Source organism: Aureobasidium melanogenum (assembly GCF_000721775.1).
Source record: "Aureobasidium melanogenum CBS 110374 unplaced genomic scaffold scaffold_1, whole genome shotgun sequence".
Lineage (NCBI taxonomy): Eukaryota > Fungi > Ascomycota > Dothideomycetes > Dothideales > Saccotheciaceae > Aureobasidium > Aureobasidium melanogenum.
In genome coordinates, this window is record NW_024470053.1 from 2198924 (window position 1) to 2213578 (window position 14655).

The 14655-nt window shown below is 50.6% G+C and overlaps 6 protein-coding genes across 6 annotated transcripts; 4 read left to right on the forward strand and 2 right to left on the reverse strand.

Annotated features, from left to right (window-relative positions):
- Window positions 1-160: 160 nt before the first annotated feature.
- M437DRAFT_21423 (FMN-linked oxidoreductase) lies at window positions 161-1114 on the reverse strand (the record flags this gene model as incomplete). Its single annotated transcript, XM_041019018.1, has 1 exon — window positions 161-1114. A coding segment is annotated over one exon (954 nt), but the record flags the coding sequence as incomplete, so codon positions are not given.
- A 2176-nt stretch (window positions 1115-3290) lies between these two features.
- Window positions 3291-4150, reverse strand: M437DRAFT_9775 (arad-like aldolase/epimerase; the record flags this gene model as incomplete). Its single annotated transcript, XM_041029113.1, has 2 exons — window positions 3291-3715; window positions 3766-4150. Coding segments are annotated over 2 exons (810 nt in total), but the record flags the coding sequence as incomplete, so codon positions are not given.
- Window positions 4151-6161: 2011 nt separating this feature from the next.
- On the forward strand, window positions 6162-7658 carry M437DRAFT_80453 (alpha arabinofuranosidase; the record flags this gene model as incomplete). The annotated part of the gene is made up of 1 exon (XM_041027360.1): window positions 6162-7658. One exon carries the CDS (start codon window positions 6162-6164, stop codon window positions 7656-7658), a length of 1497 nt encoding a protein of 498 aa, XP_040884840.1.
- Window positions 7659-8130: 472 nt separating this feature from the next.
- M437DRAFT_37604 (ubiquitin-conjugating enzyme) lies at window positions 8131-8742 on the forward strand (the record flags this gene model as incomplete). The annotated part of the gene is made up of 2 exons (XM_041019663.1): window positions 8131-8422; window positions 8480-8742. The coding sequence occupies 2 exons, from the start codon at window positions 8131-8133 to the stop codon at window positions 8740-8742; spliced, it is 555 nt and encodes a 184-aa protein (XP_040884841.1).
- A 1231-nt stretch (window positions 8743-9973) lies between these two features.
- On the forward strand, window positions 9974-11398 carry M437DRAFT_36563 (peptidase C1B, bleomycin hydrolase; the record flags this gene model as incomplete). The annotated part of the gene is made up of 2 exons (XM_041019474.1): window positions 9974-11212; window positions 11273-11398. Coding segments are annotated over 2 exons (1365 nt in total), but the record flags the coding sequence as incomplete, so codon positions are not given.
- A 1812-nt stretch (window positions 11399-13210) lies between these two features.
- M437DRAFT_37502 (uncharacterized protein) lies at window positions 13211-14142 on the forward strand (the record flags this gene model as incomplete). Its single annotated transcript, XM_041019643.1, has 2 exons — window positions 13211-13352; window positions 13406-14142. The coding sequence occupies 2 exons, from the start codon at window positions 13211-13213 to the stop codon at window positions 14140-14142; spliced, it is 879 nt and encodes a 292-aa protein (XP_040884843.1).
- Window positions 14143-14655: the final 513 nt, after the last annotated feature.

The window sequence follows — 14655 nt, forward strand, 5'->3', positions numbered from 1 at the left end:
GCTCACAAGTGAGCGCTCGTGAAGGGGTGGGATTATGTTCGAATCGGCAAATCTGTGATCCTCCTCATACAAAACCAGCGTAAAAGCTGGCATTCAAGCTCCTGAGCTCTGATATCTCGAATGCAAGCGGATTATTGTCTGGAAACTTTGCTTCTTGCACTGCGAGGAAATGTTGGCCAAAGACGAGGGCAACGTCACTGTTGGGGTATTCGATGTCAAGGGCGCTTCTGGCAGATTCTGGCGTAAAGTCCCCAGCGATGAGAACGGGTGAGGACCGAGCCCAGATCTCGAGGAATGGTTTGATGCCTTCGTACTTGTCGCATTCGATGTTCGTCACTGCATGCGATTTAATGATGTGGATGTAAGCCAGCTTCAACTTCTTGAGCTTTTGGGTGAGAGACATGAACTCGGGCGTGAGACTGGACATGCGGAAGGCGCTAGACGGGTTCATGCGGAAACCAACACGATCGGCACCTATGGCGTCTGCAATTGCGACTGTCACTTCGAGAGCAAATCTGACACGGCCCTCGACGTGGCTGCCGAACTTGTCTACGTGTCTGTGCAAGGATTGGTAGATGAAATATCCATTGGCGCCGATCTCGACACCATCAAAGCCAGCAGCCACTGCGTTCTTTGCTGCTTGAACGAAGGCTCTGGTTGTCGACTTAACCTCTGTTTCGTTCAGGGCGTGAAAATCGGACTCGGACGGTGAGTCGCATCTTTTGGTGGAGGATACATCGCTTGCTTCGCTGGTCTGGCGACCTCTTGTGTTCTTTAGAAGAGCCGCATCTGCCAGCGGCTCAAGAGAGTCCAACGAGAGGAAGATGTGAGCTCCTTTGGCGTGCACGGCGTCGGCAATCTCTGCCCACCGAGAAGTCTGGGCTTCCGTCCAGACACCTGGAGTACACTTGCCTCCACCAAGATCTAGAGACACGACAGTAGCTTCGGCGATCACAAGGCCACCTTCAGAAGCGCATTGGGCGTAGTGTTCTTTCGCTGATGGCGCTTGGACATCCTCGTCTGTGAACAGTCTTGTCGTAGGAGCCATAACAACGCGATGCTCGAGCTCAATCTTGCCGAGCTTGAGGGACCGAAGGAGATTTGAAGAAGACATCGTTGCGAGAGTCAGGTCGGCGGGATCGTAAGTGCTGGTGCTGGCCGTGTGTGAGAGCCGAGTCGGCCTTCAAAGCTTGCTGCCTGCAGACTCGTCGCTAATAAAAAGAGCGAAGTCTTCATGGAGCGGGACCGAATATGTAAATCGAGACGAAAGGCTGGTGGCCGTTGGCGGAAAGGTCAAGATACCTTTACAGGAGAGGTCTCTATGAGACGGCTTGACCCGGCCTGGGTTCATGCCAGGCATAATGTAGTTTCTTAAACAATAATATGCGCGAAGAATTACCAGACTCAGAATGGTCAGGGCTGAGACAGTCAGCTTGTAGATTGACGCTAGCCCTTGGAGATTCAGGGCATCAACCTTCGGAAGATGAATTCCTCCAAACGGTCAAGTTCCCGCTAGAACTTCCACCAACCAGAAGTACCAGATACAAGTGCGTTCCGATGCGGAATCTTGTTGCATGCTAGAGTACAGACAAGCTATAAGAACACCCAAGCGCAATTTACCAACAAGCTATTCCTGTCTGATCAAGCATGATGTGGCTTGGAGTATTTGGACTTCAAGATGCCATGGTTGATGAATAGCTTCAGCCAAACCGCCAAAAGTGATCATAATCGAACCTTAATCAAGATCTGTTTTCGTATTGCGTATTACCGGCCGGTCAGGCTCTCGCGAACTGTGACCTTGAAGCTGGGTATTGTTCGGTGCTTGCATGCAATAGAGCCGCCGATGGTCGGTGAGCTGCCTTTCATTGTGTCACTCACCAGTGTAAACATATGCTCTTTGCTAACCACAGGCGGCTAAGGGTGCAAACGTGGACGGGACCTGAAAGTCTGATCTGAAAGGGTGACTGTATCCTCAACAGTGGCTCGTGCCTGGCTGTTAGGCGAGACCATACCACCAACCGACTTGCTTGCAATTGCACATCGCGTGCAAGCGTGCCCTTGAATCTTGGAAGCCGCTGTAGGACAAGACCCGAAGCCCTAGATGCGTGAGTCAAACGCTAACACGAGCCTCTTGCCACGTTGTGTCCGATGCCGCGTGCGATCTTCCCATCCCAGGTTGCAGCGTGACGTTCCCTTGGGTCTTGTTGACGTCCGCAGATTTAAGCGGTCAACAGACAACTCCATCGGAAGTGTTCAGATGACGGGTTCTGAGCCATCTGCTCGTGGTGACAACAGTCGCGGAGTGTCTCAAGCCATGCACGGCATACACGTAGTGCTGATAGCGTGAAGTCAACAAACGAGCCTGCTAGTCACTCATGACCAGTTGACCGTGCCCGGAGAGCATACTAAGAAAGAATTTGGTCAACGCTGGAGCGGAGAGATCCAGTGAGTTTGACGCGGACAAATTCAAGTCTGTGCGACACAACAAGTATGACGCAGCGACCACAACAAATCGATCTTGGCGAGGTCGTTGGTCCCCAAAGACCAGTGATTGATGAGTCTGAATCAGTCAGGTCGTGTCCAGGTTGAACCGTAATTCTGAGTAGGGCGTATGGCGCCTGAAAGATGTCCCTAGATGCATGCTGTTTCTAGAAGGCGGTATGGTTGAGAGCGAGCGCAATTTCGAAAGGTCGGATTTTATTTTGCTCAGCGGATATGTTTCCGAGGGCTGAATACTTGACGGAAGTCACATTAGTACAGTCCTCCAGGTCGGAAAGAACGGACAAGATTGAATGACAGAGATAAAATCTTGAAGACAGACCGAGGGGCAGCCTCCGTTGTATATTTAATGTGTTTGGGCCGCGGCCTCGTATCGTTTCGGTCAACTTCCGTGGTCGTCTTCCGGTAACAATCAGAATAATTTGACGACCACAACTCGACAAACTGACTACAGGAGCGGGAAATCTCAATACGGCCAAGCGCTCTGAACTTTGAGCTCTGCGAAGGTATGCATCGTAAGAGACAGTAGAAACAGCAATTGGCAACACTTTGCAACAGTTGGCAACAGTTTATGCTCTTGAAGTTGTGCTATCCGTTGACAACGTATGCGTATGTACAATATTACATGGTTTTCAATAATCTCACACCCAATCCATCAAGTCGAAATGATGCTACCTGACCACTTGATCCTTGCCCAACAATGTCGACTCCTTGATCCAGCTGCTCATCTCATACAGTCAATGTCTCTAGAGGAGAGGCGAAGCAGGCTGTGTCTGGTTCGGATCCAACAGATTCTGGTATAGATTAGAGGAACGAACTTGGTGACTCCACAGCCCCCAAGGTCGATCCGCCGTGCCGGCCATTGTGGACCAAGACTGGACAGTCTGTTGAGGTGTCAAATAAGCTAAGTCCTGTTGACTACTTCCGGGATATGCATTATGAATAGTCAAGGCTGCAGTCTGAATGCCCGCATTGGTTTGTGTGTAAATCGCTTGCATGACGGCGAGTTCGATGCTGGATGCTACAGTGGTGAAGCCGTGGTTCTGCATCAGTACTACTGCGTAGTCGGCATCGGTTTGAGTTGCGTTTGGCAAAGTGTGGTTGGAGGAGAATTCAGCTGCAAGTGCCGCTCCGAGACGCTGTGAGCGGATGAGAAGGTCCTGATTATCGCCTGGCTCGTAGTACTGCGTGATGTTGAAGTTTGGAACAACCTCGCCTGGTTACGAACGATGAGTAAAGCACATCTAAGATCGACTTCGCGCGTACCTAAAAATCCAGCCATGTGGATAGATGGGCGTAGGGGAACCCCACTGAAAGTGTACGGAACGACCTGTGGTGAGTGGCTATGAACGACGCTGTTGATGCTAGGGAAGCGCTTGTACAACTCGCTATGGATGTATCGCTCGATGAAACCCTTGGGTGCATTAGGATCAACTGGGGCAGCATCTTCGACATAGTACTCGACTAGATCGCTACTGTTGGCAACCAGGGCAGGAGCAATATTACGAGACATGAAGAAGTTCGAGCCATTGTTTGGGTTGCGGACAGACACATGACCATAAGCATCTAGAACGCCATTATAGTGGAGGATATGGAGTCCAGTGATCAGAGTATTGAAGACGGTGGTGAGGTTAGCGGCGACCATTTCTGGAGCTGACGAAGACGATGGGGAAAGTGGTTTGTCTGAAGGACCAGCCATATTGCGAGACTGTGAGTCTTTTTTTCAGTACAGAGATACAATATCTGTATACATGCAGGAAGTCGTAGGAGCTATGTCACACATCGTGCTCTTTTCGTTGCGGCTCCGATGACGAGTTGGATCGACTACGGTACTGATGAAGCTTTGCGGGGATGCGGCTCAAAAAGGCAATTGCACGCTGCAGCTCTGATTCAGCATTCGGCGTGTTGTGTGATGAATTTTTGAATGCGCATCAATTGATATGTACACCCAGCTGTGCAGGAACGTAGATTTCAGAAATGATGAGGATCATTGGGACTGGCATGAGACAGAGAAGGGAAAGACACCCTCAAATTATCAGGAGAAGGAACCTGGCCAAGACGTATTGGACTTGCCTTTCTTCCTACAATATCGAATTTTAGGACATCGGTGTGCTCTACCTGTTAGAGGGATACTTCGAATCAATCAGGTAAAGTGGCCTCGGCTTTCTCGAGAAGCACACACAATGCCTTATTGCGCGACAGTACGAGATAAAAAAGCAGCCATACTCAAGCCAAGGCTCGTCGTCGTACACGGCAAAATCTTGTCACGCGATTGGACTCGCAAACAGCTATGCAAAAGACATTGCAGTGCAGGTGAACTTGCAATTCTCACACAGCACACCACACTCAGCAGAGACGGAAAAACAGCTGCGATGCCGCGGCATAGCTTTTCGAAGCTGTAAGGAAACGAGGCTTCTCGAAAAGCCTTGCCAAAAGCTTCCCCTCGTTCTGCCACATTTCTCCCGCATGTTTCGGCAGCTCAAATTGTTGCCGAACCTTGGCTCTTTCACGCCCAACTCAAGCCCACGTCGAACTCAAAGCCCTTCCCCCCGTGCCTCCATCGCTCGAGGTTAGAGTGAGTGAGAGAAAGACTCCTCTCTTGTCCTTCAACATGCCGAGAGTGGATATTGTCAGATTTCCCGTAATGAGTTCGGGCCGCCGACCAGAACTTGACCTCATCTCTTGAACCTTCGCGGGACTGATCACCAACTTTTACTGTACGCAAAGATGATCAACAAGCGAAAATAGATATTCATCCGTCTAAATATTCCGAGCTCAGGAGTATCTTGCAAAGCAACGGGTAAATAATAAGGCGAGCTAGACAATTGTCACGTCGCTAATGATATGCATTCTAATATACGTTTATGGTCAGCGTGTGGGGACGATCTCTAGCGAAGCTCCCGTAATCTGTTCTCGTGACGATTGACGATGGAAGTACGAGAGATGGCCCGAGAATGCTGCCGCTACCTACACAAATTGAACGAAGCCACCAACTTATTGTCTGGTCATGCTTGCGAGATGTATCGAGGCATTCAGCAAAGGTCTTGGTGTTCTTCTCAAGTCTCTCATCCATATTGATTGATGCTTGATAAGTGGCGCGCAAGGCCCCAGGAGGATCACAAGGCTTGACTGCGGGCCGAGGGACGTGGAGAAAGGTGTGATTGTGGGGAAGATGACTGCCTGTTCCTGACATAGCTGGAAAATCATCCGTCCACATGCAAACAGCATGTTGCATATCGCCTAATAAGCAGACCATCTCGACCGCTACAGCCTTCCCCATCACCCCCGCCGGAAAACATTTGTATGGGGAACAGCGGGGATCCCGCAACCACTCGCGATCTCATCTGTGAGCACGGTCAACATCACAGCAGCTTTGGCGGAACGCTCAGCAATACGGCAAGCCTTAGCTTCATGTGGTCATGGGGCTAACTGAAGCCTCCATCATGAGGCCAACCCTAAGCACAATCATCCTGTCAATCCTGCCGAAATACGGAAGATATCAAAGCAGATTGGTATGCAATGATCCTCGCTGAAGATGTTGCTACACCTACAGCCTGGATATAAATAGGAAAGACGATGCCGCTTGTCTGTCGAACATCAAGTCCTCTCATACCTGCAAATTACCGGTCCATCCTCCATCACAACTCGCTCATCACTCAGACATGCGTTCAAGGACGAACATCGCTCTCGGCCTTGCTGCCACTGGCTCATTAGTCGCCGCTGCTCCCTGCGATATTTACAAGAATGGTGGTACTCCTTGCGTAGCTGCTCATGGCACTACTCGTGCATTGTATGATGCCTACACTGGTCCTCTCTACCAACTGAAGAGAGGCTCAGACGGTACTACAACCGACATCTCTCCCTTGTCTGCCGGTGGTGTTGCCAATGCCGCTGCTCAAGACTCTTTCTGCAAGGGTACTACCTGCCTCATCAGTATCATCTACGATCAGTCTGGCCGTGCAAACCATCTTTATCAGGCCCAGAAAGGTGCCTTTAGCGGGCCAGATGTCAATGGAAACGACAACTTGGCAGGTGCTATTGGAGCCCCAGTAACTTTGAACGGCAAAAAGGCATATGGAGTCTTCATCTCGCCTGGCACTGGTTACAGAAACGACGAAGTCAGCGGCACAGCCACTGGAAATGAACCTGAGGGCATGTATGCTGTTCTCGACGGCACTCATTACAACGATGCTTGCTGTTTTGACTATGGAAATGCCGAGGTCAGCAACACAGACACTGGTAATGGTCACATGGAGGCCGTCTACTTTGGCAACAACACGGTCTGGGGCAGTGGCTCAGGCAGCGGTCCTTGGCTTATGGCCGATCTTGAGAACGGTCTGTTCTCTGGCCAGGGTACGAAGCAAAACGCTGCAGACCCTTCGATCTCCAACAGATTCTTCACTGGAATGGTCAAGGGAGAACCTAACCAGTGGGCGCTTCGTGGTGGTAATGCTGCGTCGGGTTCTTTGTCGACATACTACAGTGGCGCTCGTCCCACCGTTGGCGGTTACAACCCCATGAGTCTCGAGGGCGCCATCATTCTTGGTATTGGAGGCGATAACAGCAATGGCGCTCAGGGTACTTTTTACGAGGGAGTTATGACTTCAGGTTACCCATCTGACGCCACTGAAGCCTCGGTGCAGGCCAACATTGTGGCTGCGAAGTACGCTACTACCTCCTTGAACACAGCACCACTCACTGTGGGCAACAAGATTTCAATCAAGGTGACGACCCCCGGCTACGACACTCGCTACCTTGCCCACACCGGAGCCACGGTCAACACACAGGTTGTTTCGTCGTCTAGCGCTACTAGCCTCAAGCAACAAGCCAGCTGGACTGTTCGTACCGGCCTCGGTAACAGTGGCTGCTACTCTTTCGAGTCGGTCGACACACCTGGAAGCTTCATCAGGCACTATAACTTCCAGCTGCAGCTCAACGCGAACGACAATACCAAGGCTTTCAAGGAGGACGCAACATTCTGCTCGCAGACCGGACTCGTCACTGGCAACACTTTCAACTCGTGGAGCTACCCTGCCAAGTTCATCCGTCACTACAACAATGTTGGATACATTGCCAGCAACGGAGGTGTTCACGACTTTGACTCTGCTACAGGCTTCAACAACGATGTCAGCTTTTTGGTTGGAAGCAGCTTTGCTTAGGGGTAAACAGTCAGCATGAGTATGATGAATGTTACGACAAAAGAAATGGTGAATTTGTTTGTTTTTTTTAAATCTTAGCAGTAGCCTTGGCAATATCAAATACAGTATCAAATATTTGTCTCTAATTCATGTGTGCCGTTGTAAAGAAGGAAAGAAGGAGTTGGGAGGCTCTTATCGGGCGATAGGGCTAAAATCGGCAGTCGGCTCGGACCCTGACTCCATCGTCATTGGCTTTTGCAAGAGGAGACTCGGCGACTCACGTTGGTTTGTTCTTGTCTTTTGTTCTTGCACAACCTGACCAGGCCACTTCCACTGGGTATCAATCAAGTTCCATAACCCTACCAACGCCACTTGTCCATATCCCCGACGCCCCTTCCACGCACATCTCGCCCTCCATCGTTTGCATTCACGCCGCCAGAAACGCCACCACCTTGCGACAAAAGTACCCCTCCTCGCACGAACAACACACATCATGTCGACCTCATCACCAGTACCGCGTTTCGGCTCGCCCGGCGGCTCCTCTAGTTCAGCTCTCCTCCTAGGCCGCCAGTTCAAGCAGATGCAAAGCGACAAGGACATTCCAGGCATCAGCTGCGGCCTGGTCAATAACAATGTCTTCGAGTGGGAGGTCATGCTCATGCTGCCTGACGAAAGCGGTGGTCTCTATGGCGGAGGCTGTTTCAGAAGCCTGCTCCATTTCCCAAACGAGTACCCACACATGCCGCCCAAGATGAAGTTTGTCACACCCATCTGGCATCCCAACAGTGAGTCATCCTGTACTCGTCTACTCCTTGGCCATCTCGCTAACTATCTTGTTACAGTCTACGAGAGCGGCGAAGTCTGCATCTCCATCCTGCATCCTCCGGAAGAAGACAAGTACGGCTACGAGTCCGCTGCCGAAAGATGGTCACCCGTCCAGACTCCCGAGACCATCTTGCTCTCTGTCATCAGCATGCTCTCATCACCCAACGACGAGTCACCCGCAAACATCGAGGCCGGTAAACAATGGCGCGAGGATCCGGCCGCATTCAAGAAGAAGGTCAGAAAGTGCGTCAGAGACTCTCAGGAGAGTGCTTGGGATTAGTTGAGGCTTCAAACTGTTTGTCAGCGACTGAAGGCGTATAGTGTTGAGCCTGGCGCTCAGTGGGAGCATCTTTGGGTCGTTTCTTTCTCTCTGTTCATTCTTACGGTGCATTGGCGTGGTCTATGTCTGTCGTGTTTTCTCTGATTTTTTAACTTTATCATTACAGCTTCGTATGGGCCCTCCAGAATCGGCGACTTGCTCATTCGGTTGGTCATTAGCTTCTGGATCTCACAACAAGAGACACTATACATATTCTACCTTGAAGGCTGCATATATGATTAATCCCCTCATCGTCGTCACGAAGTCTCCATGCAAGCTTGACAGGGTTACCCCGTGGCTGTTGGTATCACCCTGGCGTCAGAATGCATCACAAGCACGTCGTCAAAATGATACTATATTCACAATGTCTAAGGCTTAGAACACAGCTTGCTGTCTACTCATCAATTGCTGCCTTTTGTCGTGCAATTAATACGGGATCGTTAGTGCTGACAATGTCCTATCTCTCTCGATCTCTCCCCTGCAGGGGTCCTGCTCAGCTCGACTATGATCCACATCAGGACACAATGCGCACAGAGTGGGATTGATCTCCAATACATGAGACCGTGTACCGACTCGAGGCCGCATCTCAGATTTCAATCTTCGAATAGCCCAGAGTCCCAATTCAGAGAATGTTATATGCCCATCAAGGTCCGGGATCTCGGAAGGGATGGAAGGCGGGGTCGAGAAGCACCGTGATGGGCACGAAGAGCCGAGATAGGCAGCTGCTGTGACTTTCAATAATGCAGCTTATCTTGCCGCTCGTTCCATCCCAAGGCAACCACCTTTGAACCTTCAGTTCTGCTTATCTTGAGTTGTGTGCTCTTGAGCTTTATCTGCTTGATCCTTCTTGTCCATCGTCTATCGATTGTTGCACTCCTGAAAGCTTTCACATCACCGACTGCATACGAGCATAGAAGACATGGGCAGTGCAGAGTCTGTGCCGAGAGAGAAGCAGCAACAGAGGTCTTCGAGGCTGGATCTCCTGGCCTTGCAGGAGAAGTACGACGCCTTCCGCATCACCGAGGACCGTGAGACCGACAGCATGATCATTGAGCGCAATACTGCTCGTGATGACCGAGGTAAGCTTGACCACACCAGCTGTAACATGCTACTGCGGCAAACAAGGAACAATGTCATCAGGAACGTGTGACTAACAAGATCAATAGACCATGTTCGTCCAACGCGCCAAACCCACGTCTCCGGTGCCAAAACCGAAGCTTTGATCCATTCCATCCTGCAAGATCCAAAGAACCGTCTAGCTCTATCAGCACTCTCGACAGCGAACCCAGCCAAAGTCCTCGAGAAACCTTCGGCCATTCTCAAAGACACGCAAGCCTTCAATGTCGCCATTCCCTTCGAGGGTTCTCCCGTCACGAACCAGCGCAGCTCGGGAAGATGCTGGATCTTCGCCGCTACAAACGTCTTCCGTGTTGCCATTATGAAGAAGTACAACATTGAGAAGTTCGAACTCAGCCAGGCGTACCTGTTCTTCTGGGACAAGGTCGAGAAGAGCAACTTCTTCCTCGAAAGTATCCTGGAGACTGCGGATCTGCCTGTCGATGATCGTCTTGTTTCGACCTTGATGGACTCACCTGTTAATGACGGTGGCCAGTGGTCAATGATCCAGAACTTGGTTGAGAAGTATGGATTGGTGCCGCAAACGCTGTACCCAGACTCCCACAATGCTAAGAACTCGTCTGTTATGGACCGTCTTCTGACGACTAAGCTGAGAGAAAGTGCATTGCGATTGAGAGCACTCAAAAAATCTAGCTCTAGTACTGCAGAGACTACTGTAGCCGCAGCCAAAGAGCAGATGATGCAGGACATCATCAGGATCCTTACGCTCACTCTGGGTCGCCCTCCTTCGTCATACACCAAGTTTACCTGGGAGTTTTACGACAAGGCTGGCAAGCTAAAGACAGTGAAGATGTCGCCTAAAGACTTTGCCAGTAGTCTGAACGACACTCACGGACTGCGAGCCCTGGGTGGCACTGATGTCCACAGCTTGTTCAGTCTGGTCAATGATCCTCGCAACGAGTACAACAGACTGCTGACTGTAGACTTCCTTACCAACGTGTCGGGAGGCAGATATGTTACCTATGTGAACGTTGACAAGCCAATCTGGAAGAAGGGTGCCATTGAGATGCTCAAGAAGGGCTGGCCAGTCTTCTTCGGATCCGACGTAGGCAAATTCAGCGACTCCTCACTAGGCATCATGGACACTGATCTCGTCGATTACGAGCTCGGCTTCAACATCAAGTTGGGTATGTCCAAAGCTGAGAGACTCATGTCTGGCGAGAGCGCAATGACCCATGCGATGGTGTTGACTGCGGTACACCTATCACCTTCCGGGGAACCAATACGTTGGCGTGTAGAGAACTCCTGGAGCGAGGATGCTGGAACCGATGGGTACTTTGTCATGTCTGACAAGGTAAGTTTGCTCTCCTTCTATTGTCGAATCACACATGCTAATCAAACTCTTCTCATGTAGTGGATGGACGAGTTCTGTTACCAAGTTGTCGTTGACCCTAGCTGTGTCAGCCAAGAAGTTAGGGATATACTGAAGCAGGACCCGAAGGTGTTGGACTTGTGGGACCCCATGGGTGTCTTGGCATAGGCTAGATACTCTCTTGCTGATCAGACAGGATAGCATTATGAGAAATAACGAATTGATGCAAGTCATACTCAAAGTGGTACACACCAGCAGATGAGAGTATTGAATGTCTTTGTCTCAATCCATGATGATGCAGATCAGATTTCAATTCGCTGATTCGGGCAATTGAGCAAAAGCTGTTACAACTGCTGCAACGCTACACGGCAGACACTGTTTCGCAACCTTGCACATGTGAGGCACAGTACCTGCATGATGTTTGATCTGTCGAAGCTCCCACCACAGGTGAGTTTGCCTGAGCTGTGTATAACGAATGGCTGTGAGACCAAAGTTTGTCGCACAAAAGTAAGGGGCTTCTCGGGTGACAGCCGTTCGTATCACTTACCACATCCGCAAGGGACTCCAAGCCCCAGCACGTGGAAATAGTGGGAATACGAGGTGTTGCCGTGTGGTCCAAACATTAAGCTTATACAGTGTTGGGTCTGAATCGAATAGCGCAACATTAAGCAGAAATGGCTGAACGGTCTTTACAAATCTGGACTTGCTTTCAATAATGAGAGGAAGCATCTGATTTCTGAGTGTTTGCTGTCGCGGAGACACGACAGGCTTTCCGAAAGCACTCCCGAATCGATTTTGCTTGTCGTCGCGTCCACGCAGAAGATCTCCGAAGGCCAAGACGTTTCCGCGACGCAAGGCTCAAAAATCGATACTCGAGTACGTACAACAGGTAGACAGCGAAAAAGGTGATATGCGCTGATCGTTATGGGCAAGCCGTTTCAGGGGAGTCAGAGCGAGTCGAAGAGCAAATAGTCAGGAGGCTGCGCGAGTCAAATCGATCTGACTTGGCGAAGAAATGGATGTCTCGAGACTTAATTGCATCGTCAAAGCCCTGGCCCAGTTACAGAAGAGGCAAGCCGCATGCATGCTTTGATGGCTTGTTGTTGTGACCCATGTCGAGATTTCTCCTGCATAAGAGATGCCACTCAAACTTGTTGTGGGGATCGTGGCGGCGGTTCCGCACGGTGAATTGGGCTTGGAGCTTATCGCTCCTCCCTGCTAGCTGGAACCGAGACTCCCAACCTCTGTTCATCCCCGAAGGACAAGAACGAAGCAGCAAGGCAAAGAGCAAACATGATTTCAAGTTCGTCAGCTTGTGAGTTGAGGATTGTCACGCGATCATCGGACATAGATCCATAGAGTTCAGCAACAGCAAGCGAACCTGATTCCAGAGCAAACTTTGATGAGTTTCCCCTGATCAAATTGTTGAAGATGGAAAAAATTGGCATGGATGTACACTTGCCAAGGAGCCATGTTTTGCCGGCCGCGCAATAACTCCGCGTCACAGTTTTGAAACGGTTTCGCAGTGATTAGCCTGCACGGCCACGGCTCATAGAGTTCAAACAACGACATGGCGACCAACGTCGAAAGAAAGCAGTGAAAGTGGGGATGGTGGGCTTCTCCTGACCTCCAAAGGGGCGTCCGGGAAGATCGAGCGGGCCTGAAATGCAACCCTTGATCAAAGACTGCACTGCCCTGTACTCATACGCAACCAAGACGGACGGCTAAGTAGATAACTACGCCATCGCACCTTCGTTTCCAACCAGCCATTTCTTGCTTGTCTTGTTTTCTGGCCCCCGCTCCCGTCCATCAACCACGACGCTTAACCGGCCAGTCCGCCTCTCAAAACATTGAGCTTGCGCTTTTGCATCTCTTCACTCTTTTTCTATCCTGCCACCGCATACCGACATATTACGCTTGTCTGCCCATTTCTCTTTGGAGTCGCCCATAATTTAATATACCATACACACAACTATCACAATGGCTTACGCAAACTTGCCCTACACACCAAAGCCCATCACGGACATCTTCACAGCGGATACCGACATTGACCGCAGAAAGTGCCAGCGTGTCGTGCCTATGCGCGTTCTTGCCCTTGGTCTCGGACGTACCGGAACTGCTTGTGAGTCAATCCATGCTCGCTGTTCTCAGCCCAGCTTCTAACATCCATCTCAGCTCTGCGCACCGCTCTCAAGGAACTCGGCTTCGATGACTGCTACCACATGATGTCTGCATCGGTTGAGAACCCCCCTGACTGCCTCATGTGGCAGGATGCTTTTGCCGCCAAGTACGATGGTGTTGGCAAATTCGGTCGCGAGGAGTGGGACAAACTTCTTGGACACTGCCAAGCTGTTTGCGACTGGCCTGCTGTTGCCTTCGCCAAGGAGCTTATTGAAGCCTATCCTGAGGCCAAGGTTCTCGTCACTACTCGCAACGTCGACACATGGCACGCCTCGACCATGAAGACTGTTGACTGGCGCGCAAACGACCCTGAGCTCAAGATGGTCTCGAGATTCGACTGGGGTTCCGGTCTCTACCAGCCCATGTTACGCAAGTTCTGGGATGTCTTCTTCGGTGGTGACTTTGAGAAGAACGGAAAGCAAAAATACATCGACTACTACGACGAGGTCAGATCTCTGGTCCCCAAGGAGAACCTCCTCGAGTACAGAATGGGTGAGGGCTGGGAGCCTCTCTGCGAGTTCCTCGAGGTACCTGTTCCCGAGGGCAAGAAGTTCCCTCACACCAACGACACTGATGGCTTCGTCGATCGCTGCCGTGCTCGCAACCGCGCTCAGATGATGAACGTTGCTTTCCGCGCTCTGGTCGTTGGTGGCAGTGTTGCTGCTACAGCCTTCAGCGCCGCCATGACTATTCGTCGCTTCGTTGGCTCAAGAGGCTCTCTCTTGGCTTAAGCATTCTTCCTACGTTTTCACGTGTACATGGCGTTCAATCCTGAGGTTAGCGTTTGGAGCATCATTAAAAGAAGGCGTTGAGGGGTTTCATGGCTTGGAGGTCTGGCTATCTTCACTCGGAGCAGTGGTATTGAGGTGATGGCACTTTTTGGAAAGTGCAATTGAGCATACGGAGTTTGCTATAGAAGCGGTATATTGTTCTGAATTCGCATGGCTCCATCGGCCATAGCAGGCATTAGTTGTACAAATTTCTTTCCTCGAATCACAAATTATCCAAACAATTTTGATACCATCAATGACCCGACACAATCTCGCAACATCAACATCCGGATTTTGATGACTCGTCCACTCTGCAAGTTCCAGGATCTCTGTGTGGCTTGTTTTGAAAGGTCGATTTATTGCGCCCAACCACTGAAACAATTCTCCGAGAGACGCAATTTTCCCAGCCGCCTCCGTCATTCGCATTTGTACCACCGCTTGTAGACATCAGTCCGTACCCGAGTCAGAGAACAT